Source organism: Ambystoma mexicanum, chromosome 11, assembly GCF_040938575.1.
Source record: "Ambystoma mexicanum isolate Mex_15411 chromosome 11, UKY_AmexF1_1, whole genome shotgun sequence".
In the NCBI taxonomy this organism is placed as follows: domain Eukaryota; kingdom Metazoa; phylum Chordata; class Amphibia; order Caudata; family Ambystomatidae; genus Ambystoma; species Ambystoma mexicanum.
In genome coordinates this window covers 7,232,204-7,244,766 of record NC_090934.1, presented here as the reverse complement: position 1 = coordinate 7,244,766, position 12,563 = coordinate 7,232,204, and the positions used below count along the sequence as shown (strand labels likewise).

The 12,563-nt window shown below is 53.8% G+C and overlaps 1 protein-coding gene across 1 annotated transcript in view; it reads right to left on the bottom strand.

The window, feature by feature from the left end:
• The window catches only part of GALE (UDP-galactose-4-epimerase), a 164,484-nt gene that overhangs the window by 70,333 nt on the left and 81,588 nt on the right, over nt 1-12,563 (bottom strand). The window contains exon 4 of the mRNA XM_069622385.1: nt 10,232-10,345. Within this exon, the coding sequence (XP_069478486.1) occupies nt 10,232-10,345 (114 nt within the window). The remainder of the gene's footprint in view (nt 1-10,231; nt 10,346-12,563) is intronic.

Below are 12,563 nucleotides of genomic sequence, written 5' to 3'. Positions count from 1 at the left end.
GCAGACCCTGCCAACTAGCAGCAAAGGGATCACCCCAGAACCCCTACAACCAACAACACTTCCAGCGAGGCCCTGGCAAGGGTTGCAATGGATTTCTTTGGACCCCTGGAAGAAGGAGGATACCTGCTTGTAATCATTGAATACTCAAGGTTTCCTTTCATCAAGCAAACACCGTCGACATCATTCTCTGAAACAGCACCCATCATAGATGAACTATTCAGTGAATGGGGCATCCCCAACATCGTCAAGACAGACAACGGATCCCCGTTCCAAGGATGTGAATTTGCCAAACTCGCAGACCACCTTGGCTTCCATCATAAGAAGGTTACACCACTCTGGCTCCAAGCCAACGGAATGGTGGAACGGTTCATGGCCACCATCTAGCTGAGCAAATTCCTCAAGTGCAAGCCATCTGCAGCATGCTCAGAAGCTACAGGAACACCCAGCATGATGCGACGGGAAAACCACCGGCTGAACTAATGGTGAGATACCGACCCCGAACACGCATCCCCCAGTGGGAAGACTACACACCGGAAGAAGAGGCGGCCATAAGGGAACGGGATGCCGAAAAGAAGAAGAAACCAAAGAATGGGCTGACAAAAAGAGGAAGGTAAGAAACCCCAGCTAGAAGTAGGACAAACCGTCCTAGTACGACAAATCCAGAGAAAGAAAACGGACACCCGCTACAACCCAGAACCTTGGATCATCACAGCCATAAAAGGACCAATGATCACTGCAACTGGAGAACCAGGGGATATCGCCAGGAATGCGTCATTCTTCAAAGGGCTGTATCTCGATGATCCAGAAGCACCAGAAATAGCCGCCGAGGACCTAGGAGATGAAGACGACGCAGACCCCCCAGAGTCTCTACAGGCAGACCCCACAGGACAGTGAGGAGACCGGTGAGACTCATTGAACAGATGTGACTGCGGCTTTCATGTTAAGCACGGGGGAGTTGTTGTATGTGAATAAAAAGGGACTCAGCCCCTTTAAGAAAAAGGACACACACCAAGGCAGGAGGAGGGCGGAAGGGGAGGGACAGGGGAAGGGAACAACAGGTAGGATGCAAAGGGAATAAAGAAGGTTAACGTTAGCAGAGGCTCTGCGTATCATTGGAATGAAGCCCGTCACAACCGGCCTCTGCTAAACACTTGCCTCTCAGCCCTGGAAGATTGTCTGATCATGCAGCCTGCAGTGGTCACCAACACTGAACTGCAATATAGTGAGCGCTGGCTACAAATGCATGTCTGCACAACATCAGATCATAAAGCATCTGCTGGTCACCAGCAAAGACGCTCACAGCATCCTCGCTAGTAGCCTCTGCGGACCACATACATAAGGTCGCCGGGAAAAGCCATTGGCGACATATATGGTGACATTATGCATGGGGACGAGTTGCAGAGATGTCCCCTGCTCCATTTAAAAACAGGGGTTGCGGGGGTGTCCCCTGCATGTTCCATGTAATAATGTCTCCGCAGAAAACAGAGGGGGACATTTTTGCAGGGACCTTAATACATGGAACCCCCTCTTTTGCCTTGTCGCACCTAGAAACACTAGCATACAGGCGTGTTATAAGATCCTGGCCACCAACACACGCCTGCACGGCATGGCAGCCACCTTACAGACTATGCAGGGGACCATCAGAGCTCTGCCCCCTATCTTGCCACCTATGCTGGCCACCAACACACGCCTGCACGGCATGGCAGCCACCTTACAGACTATGCAGGGGACCATAAGAGCTCTGCCCCCTATCTTGCCACCTATGCTGGCCACCAACACACGCCTGCACGGCATGGCAGCCACCTTACAGACTATGCAGGGGACCATCAGAGCTCTGCCCCCTACCTTGCCACCTATGCTGGCCACCAACACACGCCTGCACGGCATGGCAGCCACCTTACAGACTATGCAGGGGACCATCAGAGCTCTGCCCCCTATCTTGCCACCTATGCTGGCCACCAACACACGCCTGCACGGCATGGCAGCCACCTTACAGACTATGCAGGGGACCATCAGAGCTCTGCCCCCTATCTTGCCACCTATGCTGGCCACCAACACACGCCTGCACGGCATGGCAGCCACCTTACAGACTATGCAGGGGACCATCAGAGCTCTGCCCCCTATCTTGCCACCTATGCTGGCCACCAACACACGCCTGCACGGCATGGCAGCCACCTTACAGACTATGCAGGGGACCATCAGAGCTCTGCCCCCTACCTTGCCACCTATGCTGGCCACCAACACACGCCTGCACGGCATGGCAGCCACCTTACAGACTATGCAGGGGACCATCAGAGCTCTGCCCCCTATCTTGCCACCTATGCTGGCCACCAACACACGCCTGCACGGCATGGCAGCCACCTTACAGACTATGCAGGGGACCATCAGAGCTCTGCCCCCTATCTTGCCACCTATGCTGGCCACCAACACACGCCTGCACGGCATGGCAGCCACCTTACAGACTATGCAGGGGACATTCAGAGCTCTGCCCCTATCTTGCCACCTATGCTGGCCACCAACACACGCCTGCACGGCATGGCAGCCACCTTACAGACTATGCAGGGGACCATCAGAGCTCTGTCCCCTATCTTGCCACCTATGCTGGCCACCAACACACGCCTGCACGGCATGGCAGCCACCTTACAGACTATGCAGGGGACCATCAGAGCTCTGCCCCCTATCTTGCCACCTATGCTGGCCACCAACACACGCCTGCACGGCATGGCAGCCACCTTACAGACTATGCAGGGGACCATCAGAGCTCTGCCCCCTATCTTGCCACCTATGCTGGCCACCAACACACGCCTGCACGGCATGGCAGCCACCTTACAGACTATGCAGGGGACCATCAGAGCTCTGCCCCTATCTTGCCACCTATGCTGGCCACCAACACACGCCTGCACGGCATGGCAGCCACCTTACAGACTATGCAGGGGACCATCAGAGCTCTGCCCCTATCTTGCCACCTATGCTGGCCACCAACACACGCCTGCACGGCATGGCAGCCACCTTACAGACTATGCAGGGGACCATCAGAGCTCTGCCCCCTATCTTGCCACCTATGCTAGCCACCAACACACGCCTGCACGGCATGGCAGCCACCTTACAGACTATGCAGGGGACCATCAGAGCTCTGCCCCCTATCTTGCCACCTATGCTGGCCACCAACACACTCCTGCACGGCATGGCAGCCACCTTACAGACTATGCAGGGGACCATCAGAGCTCTGCCCCCTATGCTGGCCACCAACACATACCTGCACGGCCTGGCAGCCACCTTACAGACTATGCAGGGGACCATCAGAGCTCTGCCCCCATCTTGCCACCTATGCTGGCCACCAACACACGCCTGCACGGCATGGCAGCCACCTTACAGACTATGCAGGGGACCATCAGAGCTCTGCCCCCTACCTTGCCACCTATGCTAGCCACCAACACACGCCTGCACGGCATGGCAGCCACCTTATAGACTATGTAGGGGACCATCAGAGCTCTGCCCCCTACCTTGCCACCTATGCTGGCCACAAACACATGCGTGCACGGCATGGCAGCCATCTTACAGACTATGCAGGGGACCATCAGAGCTCTGCCCTCTACCTTGCCACCTATGCTAGCCACCAACACACGCCTGCACGGCATGGCAGCCACCTTATAGACTATGCAGGGGACCATCAGAGCTCTGCCCCCTACCTTGCCACCTATGCTGGCCACCAACACATGCGTGCACGGCATGGCAGCCACCTTGCAGACTATGCAGGCAACCCTCAAAGCGCTTCCCCCCCCTGCCTTGCAGCCTGTTCTGGCAACAAACTCTGGTCGGTCCATCAGCTCCAGGCTAGGTTCTTCGGTAAGCCTGTCTAATGCAGTGTTTTCCAGTAATTTCCTACCACCACGCCCCAATGCCTGAATGCTTTCAGCATATGTTTTAGTCTTGAAGATTGCACAAAGGACCTGCATGGAAGCTTGCAGGCTGCCACAATAGCATCCCTCCCTCCGATAGTCGCATCTTCAGGTTTTGGAGCAGAACACCAGCACCAGGAATACACATTTTTGGGACGAAATGTGTGAATGGGCAATTAATGCGTTTCAAAAGTTCCAGCTTTGTGAACACCAACACATTCAGGTGCAGCCCAACCCCACCAGGGGGCACTGCTGGCTAACATTCACTCGGCGAATTAACAAGTTCCACTCAAGCCACGCCCCCTCGCCCCCATCACGCTCCATGGAGCCAGGAACCGCTTTATGATATTTATCTGCAGGACCAGCGCTGTTCAGTGGGCCGGCTTCTGGCGGATCTGAGATCCGGCATCGGATGCACCCCACTACTTACCCCCCCCCCAAGAATGGCATTAGAACATCTGCACATCTTCTCTCCTCTTTCATTGCGTTTCGCCAACGCCACATTAATTAAGAACCATGTGCCAGCATTACTGAAAAGGGCGATGGTTAGCCCCCCACCCCCCGACCCCCACAGCCCCCTTCCCAAGAAATCCTTCACCCCAAACAATCGGGCTTTAGATCCTCCCACGGGACAGAGACTGCCCTCCTGGATTTAAAGTCAGATGCTGGATATTATTGATAGGAGTGGGGAAGGGCTGCTGATGCAAGGCGGGGCAAGGCGGGGCTGCTGATGCAAGGCGGGGCAAGGCGGGGCTGCTAATAGAAGGCGGGGCAGGGCTGCTGATGCAAGGCAGGGCAAGGCGGGGCTGCTGATGCAAGGCGGGGCAAGGCGGGGCTGCTGATGCAAGGCAGGGCAAGGCGGGGCTGCTGATGCAAGGCAGGGCAAGGCGGGGCTGCTGATGCGGGGCTGATGCAAGGCGGGGCAGGGCGGGGCTGCTAATGCAAGGTGGGGCGGGGCTGCTGATGCAAGGCGGGCCTGCTAATGCAAGGTGGGGCGGGGCAAGGCTGCTGATGCAAGGCGGGGCTGCTGATGCAAGGCGGGGCTGCTGATGCAAGGCGGGGCTGCTGATGCAAGGCGGGGCTGCTGATGCAAGGCGGGGCTGCTGATGCAAGGCGGGGCAAGGCGGGGCTGCTGATGCGGGGCTGATGCAAGGCGGGGCAGGGCAGGGCTGCTAATGCAAGGTGGGGCGGGGGTGCTGATGCAAGGCGGGCCTGCTAATGCAAGGTGGGGCGGGGCAAGGCTGCTGATGCAAGGCGGGGCTGCTGATGCAAGGCGGGGCAAGGCGGGGCTGCTGATGCGGGGCGGGGCTGATGCAAGGCGGGGCAGGGCAGGGCTGCTAATGCAAGGTGGGGCGGGGCTGCCGATGCAAGGCGGGCCTGCTAATGCAAGGTGGGGCGGGGCAAGGCTGCTGATGCAAGGCGGGGCAAGGCGGGGCTGCTGATGCAAGGCGGGGCTGCTGATGTGGGGCTGCTGATGCGGGGCGGGGCTGCTGATGCGGGGCGGGGCAGGGCAGGGCTGCTAATGCAAGGTGGGGCGGGGCTGCTGATGCAAGGTGGGCCTGCTAATGCAAGGTGGGGCGGGGCAGGGCTGCTGATGCAAGGCGGGGCTGCTGATGCAAGGCGGGGCAAGGCGGGGCTGCTGATGCGGGCGGGGCTGATGCAAGGCAGGGCAGGGCTGCTAATGCAAGGTGGGGCGGGGCTGCTGATGCAAGGCGGGCCTGCTAATGCAAGGTGGGGCGGGGCAAGGCTGCTGATGCAAGGCGGGGCTGCTGATGCAAGGCGGGGCAAGGCGGGGCTGCTGATGCGGGGCTGCTGATGCGGGGCGGGGCTGATGCAAGGCGGGGCAGGGCAGGGCTGCTAATGCAAGGTGGGGCGGGGCTGCTGATGCAAGGTGGGCCTGCTAATGCAAGGTGGGGCGGGGCAGGGCTGCTGATGCAAGGCGGGGCTGCTGATGCAAGGCGGGGCAAGGCGGGGCTGCTGATGCGGGGCGGGGCTGATGCAAGGCGGGGCAGGGCAGGGCTGCTAATGCAAGGTGGGGCGGGGCTGCTGATGCAAGGTGGGCCTGCTAATGCAAGGTGGGGCGGGGCAGGGCTGCTGATGCAAGGCGGGGCAAGGCGGGGCTGCTGATGCAAGGCAGGGCAAGGCGGGGCTGCTGATGCAAGGCGGGGCTGCTGATGAAGTTAGATTTATCAGCAGCCTTTGAGCTTGTAGATCAGGAAAAACTACCAGCCAAAGTCTTAGAGCTGTCGACTGGATCAGGTAATTTCTCTCAGAGAGGAAGTCCAGAATAGTCTGGGGCGAGGCGTGCTCTCAGAAGCGTGTCTCTCCCCGATTCTATTTAATTTATTCTGTCGCATGTTATGCGATGTTCTTGATGTACTGGGAGTGCGTCCCCCCCTCCCCCCCAACTACGCAGAGGACACCCAGTTAATCCTTGAATTGAGTGGTGACTACGAAAAAGATTTAGCGAGCATAGGAAAAGTTTATGAGGCCGTACAAGGTTGGATAATTACAAATGGACTATGTCTTAACACAAACAAGACAGAATTCCTTATTTTTGGTTCCACACAGATACGTGCCAAACTATCAAATATGTACGAGGGTTTTGCAATAGAAGGTCACCAAAGTGAGGACCCTGGCAATGCCCTTGGAATCATCTTTAGGTTCCGAAGCCCATGTTAGCAGCGTAGACCAGAAAGCCCCATACCATCTCAGGCACCTTCGACTCGTGAAGCCTCGTACATCTACAGATAACTGCGTAATACTCGCGAGAGCTGCGATCATGCCAAGCTCAGACTACTGCAATGCCCTCCTGGCCGGAGCAAGCAAGGGATGTAGAAAAAGGCTACAGATACTACAGAATGATGCAGTGCGGGTTATCAAAAAGGGACCAGGAGACAGGAGTCAGTCCCCATACACAGAAGAGAGTTACATTGGCTTCCAGCAGAAGCCAGAATACTCTTCAAAATAAACACGATTGTGCATAAATGTTTATATGGAAAAGCACCACAATACATAAAAGAAAGGCTGACCTTGGACAATAGGATCAAAGTTACTCGATCGAAGGACTCGATGAGCCCAACTCAACCAAGAAGCAAACGAGCGCGAGGTAACAAACGGGGCTTCGCCACACAGGCAGGTGTAATGTGGAATAAACTCCAGGTGGAAATGCGTTGGGAAGAAAATCTCTGTCTTCAGGAAAAGCCTTAAGACATTGCGGTGTTGCTTAGACTGTCTATTGTTGTCATTCTGTTCTTGTTCTGCGTTAGCGCCCTGATGCCTGCGGGCTCCGGTGCAATATAAATCAACATCTCGGGCCCGGCCAGCCGCAACACTGACCAGGCTATTGCCGGGCCCCTCGGCGACCTAGCCTGCGCCGTCCTCCTTTACCCAGCCATCACTCGCGCGTTTCCGGGCTCTATTTGCTCAGCCTGTTTTCTTTCTTCTGTCCTGAAAGGGACACCACAGGAATCAAAGGGCCACGAATATCACTGGGGGGGGGGGGCGGGGGCATCACTGTTGATAACAGGCAGTCTTCATGCTGGGCACACTATTGTTTTCCCAAATGTGAATTTTACACTTTCATAGAAAACAGTCATTTCCAAACTCAGAAATGCTGCTGCATTCACTAGTTCTCTGTGACATGTTTTTTGTCAGACTACCACACCAATACTCTGCAATTTGTGTGTCCCTTGCTTTGTGTTTTATCACAGGTTATATTTAAAAAGACGCTACACGGTTGTCAAACTGGTTCATCACAAATAAATGCTTCTGTTGTGCTGACAGCAGTCTTTAGGAAATGTAACTGTGGGTTCAGGGGGGCCCAACTTCTTTATTTCTTTCTTTCAATGCATCGGTAGAAATACCCTGCACTTCTGCCCCAAATATAAGAAACCTATCCCATGCCATGCCCAACCCCTCCCATGGCCAAACACATTTTATAATTGTATAGGACTTGTTTTTTTATAAGGAATTGCAAAATGTCACACGATTAACAATAGGTTTTGAATATATAACATCTCAGCAATAGTCTGTCAACCAGCTGAGCTACCCTGGTAGCCTTCTACTGTGCAGCGGGTCTATGGATCCCGTAATGTATTAGCAGCAGTATTGTGGGTGCAGCCATAGAAGAGATGTAAAGTGGAATTGATGTACAGTGTAGAGTTTGGAAAGAAGCAGCCTGAAAGAAATTGCATCATTTTTGAACATTTCCTTTAGCGGAGTCCAACTGTTAGCTCCGCCTCCTCAGCACTCCACCCCGGCTCTTGTGGGAACCCCCTCCCCCCCTTCTACCACTGTGCAGGACCCAGCAATAGCACCAGTGATAATGCGAGATTTAGACGAAAGGCTTGCCTGCCAGGTGCCTCGCAGACCAGGCAAGTAGACTTAGTTACAGAGCATTTCTCTGAGTCACTTGCAAAACAGCCCTGACCTATCAACCAGCCAATTAATCAACTACTGGAAGAGCTCCAAGAATCCCCCCAGAGCATCGTTTTTAAAGCCTTCCAAGCCATTGCAGAAGTGCTAAGACAATATATAAAAAAAGGCTTCACCCCATCCTGAAAGGGAGAGCCCAGCCACACTGCGTGGCGACATCCCCTCTGCATGCGACCACAAGCATCCCCAGACATGTTTCAGGCCCACTGGCCATCTTCAGGGAGGTATACATGGGTCTCTAGAAGGCTCCGTGCCACCCTGAAAGGGAGAGCCCAGCACCACTGCTTGGCGACATCCCTTCTGCATGCGACCACAAGCATCCCCAGACATGTTTCAGGCCCACTGGCCATCTTCAGGGAGGTATACCTGGGTCTCTAGAAGGCTCCATGCCACCCTGAAAGGGAGAGCCCAGCTGCACTGCTTGGCGACATCCCCTCTGCATGCGGCCACAAGCATCCCCAGACATGTTTCAGGCCCACTGGCCATCTTCAGGGAGGTGTAGCCTGGGTCTCTAGAAGGCTCCGTGCCACCCTGAAAGGGAGAGCCCAGCACCACTGCTTGGCGACATCCCTTCTGCATGCGACCACAAGCATCCCCAGACATGTTTCAGGCCCACTGGCCATCTTCAGGGAGGTGTAGCCTGGGTCTCTAGAAGGCTCCGTGCCACCCTGAAAGGGAGAGCCCAGCACCACTGCTTGGCGACATCCCTTCTGCATGCGACCACAAGCGTTCCCAGACATGTTTCAGGCCCACTGGCCATCTTCAGGGAGGTGTAGCCTGGGTCTCTAGAAGGCTCCGTGCCACCCTTAAAGGGAGAGCCCAGCACCACTGCGTGGCGACATCCCCTCTGCATGCGACCACAAGCGTTCCCAGACATGTTTCAGGCCCACTGGCCATCTTCAGGGAGGTGTAGCCTGGGTCTCTAGAAGGCTCCGTGCCACCCTTAAAGGGAGAGCCCAGCACCACTGCGTGGCGACATCCCCTCTGCATGCGACCACAAGCGTTCCCAGACATGTTTCAGGCCCACTGGCCATCTTCAGGGAGGTGTAGCCTGGGTCTCTAGAAGGCTCCGTGCCACCCTTAAAGGGAGAGCCCAGCACCACTGCGTGGCGACATCCCCTCTGCATGCGACCACAAGCGTTCCCAGACATGTTTCAGGCCCACTGGCCATCTTCAGGGAGGTGTAGCCTGGGTCTCTAGAAGGCTCCGTGCCACCCTGAAAGGGAGAGCCCAGCACCACTGCTTGGCGACATCCCTTCTGCATGCGACCACAAGCATCCCCAGACATGTTTCAGGCCCACTGGCCATCTTCAGGGAGGTGTAGCCTGGGTCTGCTTCGTCACACTCGCATGTCTAACGTGCCACGTACACTATTTTAACGGTCACTCTGATGCAGGTCCTTCCGGCCCATGGCAAGTGTCTGAGAAGAAGTTGGGGGCACTGCATCCGGTCAGGGGCACCCTCCTCTACACCGTCCACTTGTTACCTCTGTCATGACCTGACGTCACATATCGGGTGACAGGGGATGAAATGAAGAGAACACAAACAGACAGAAGCTACAACACAATCCGCAAGCAATGTCTTCGAAAGTGGCTTTCTGGGATGGCTGTGGGCTCTGCTGGTGCAGCTGTATGGAGACTGGCTACAGCTGCTCATTCCTTGCCTGGTTCTGCCATCTGGCGCCTACATGGGGAATTGGCCAAGAGTTATATGAAAGAAGCTTCCCACGTTCTGGTTGCTCCATTTGCCAATTGCTGTGGACACTAGATGGACCCTAAAACCTTCACACGCCCAGATCAGAGGTCTGTCTTGGAAACTAGTCATAGAATTGCAGTTGTATTTCTATTTATTTGCGCTGCGTCCGACACTTGAACAGTGCAGTTCTCATCACTCACCTCCAGGAGGCGCAGCGTCCCCGTCACATTCACCTTGTAGTATTCAAGGGGCTTCTGTACAGACTCCCCCACAGCCTTCAGTCCAGCGAAGTGCAGCACCGCTGCAAAGTTGTGCTGAGGAGATACAACAAATAGTCGGTTAGACACGTCTGCAAGCGAAGCACAGAATCTGCTCCAACACCCTCCGCATTGCTGGATCCTCCCCTCAAGCCCAATAGTGCAAGGTACCAACTCATCCAGACTGGACTGCTGCACCGTCCACAGTGCAACACTGCTGCACACCGCACAGCTGCCAGGCGTAGTGCCACTCACACAGTGCAATGCCGCACCGCAATACATTGCTGTACTGCCTTCTCTGAAGCAGCAAGTCCTGGCACCTTCTCAAACCCCAATAGAAATGAGAGAAATGACACCTAACGAAGAACAAGCCAACTCACACACACTACACTGCAGCCTACTTAGTGTACACTCCATGGCAAAGCACAATACAGAAATGTACGACCTCTTAAGCGAAGGAGGCACAGGCGGGTTCTTGCTCACAGGAACATGGCTATCTGACAACTACAAAGTAATTGCCCCCAAAGCCACACCCAACATCTTCAAACTGATACACTCTAACAAAGGAAAGCAAAGGGGAGGAGGAAGAGGAATGGCACTAGCACGCCATCACTCCTAATCCATCTCAAGCACAACCAATCCAACCCACTGTTCCTTTGGATCTACAAACCAACCTACAACTGGAACTTCACTACAAATCTCATGGATGCCATAGCCAACCCCTCTACAAACCATGACAACATATCTGCCATTGTGCTGGACACACTTTAGATGCAATCTTCTGCAGACATGGACTCTCGACCGCCGCCTGTCTGTTCCAATTATACCATTCACTGTCAAAATCACAAACCCCACAATGCCCACAAACATAAAACTCCCAGCGACAAACAAGAGAACCTGGAAAAGCCCTGACCTGGAAACACTAACAGAGCTACTGGAATCAAGCAAACCAAACACCTCTCAGCCAAATAGAATGACACCAGACACAGTGGAAGAGAATCTTGACACCTGGATCACAGACGTTCTAGACCAACCTGCAAAACTCTGCAAAATGGTGCACAGAAGAACTGAGATAACTAAAATTTAAAAAAAAACACAAACTTGAAAAACAAATGGAGAAAACAGTACAACCAATTGAACAAAAACAAATAGACTTAAAATTCGAATTTACAAATCATCAAACCTGAAAGCAAAAAAAAAAAAAAAAATGAAAAAAAGCATACTACACTGCAAGAATCCAATCTGCAACAAACACACACAAATAAGTCTTTAAAATCATCAAGGAAATCAAAGACCCAACCTCTTGTAACCATTGCGTCGTACCAACGCAATACATCTGTGACAACACCACCACCCATCGAAGAGCAAAAATAGAAGTAACATAACAGGCCATTGATACAGGAAGCACTACCATAAACACCCTCCCAGACACCAGCACCCCAATAACCAACAACAATCAATCGATTCGAACCTCTAAAGCTAGGAGACCTTTCAACAAACTAATAAAAGAATCCAACCTCGCCAAGAGATCCATGCCTACCGGGCATCTACAAGAATCGCCTCACCCACAGAACGCCGGCCGCATACTTACAACTACCAATGTATCGGCCCCTAAATACAGGAATAGCACCTGAATCTTTCTAATTGGCATACAAACACCGCCTGAAAGAAAATCAGGAAAGACCCTATCAACTACAGACATATATCGCATCTACCTTATCCAGTGAAAAGCCTTGCGAACCACATCTGCAAAGAACTGCTGGTCATATCAGCCGTCTTCGACACAATCAGACAATGCTAATGAAGAGACTGGAGGAATGCAGCATTAAAACCTCCACACTACAAAGGATGAAATCTTTCTCACCAACTGAGCAGAAAGAACACGCTAACTGCAAATTACATCAAACACCAAAAACCTCACCTGCGGCGTACCACAAGGATCTAGCCTCTCCCTGCTTCTTTTCAACGTCTACACGTCCCTCCTAATGAAACTCATAGAAACCCATGGACTGACTGCCTATAACTAGGCAGAGGACACCAAACATTTTCAAGACCACTTACAGACAACACCCTCAACAAATGCCTCACGACATAAACACCTGGATGACAAGCGACAATCTCAAGCTTAATCCGACCAAAGCAGAAATAATGATCTCTCCTCCAGAAGACAATACAACACGGACATGCCTGAGCTGCCATGCCAGGGTACATGGGAACGCAACCAGAGACATCGTCAGTGATAAAAGACCTGGGACCCCTCATGGAAAAAGGACTC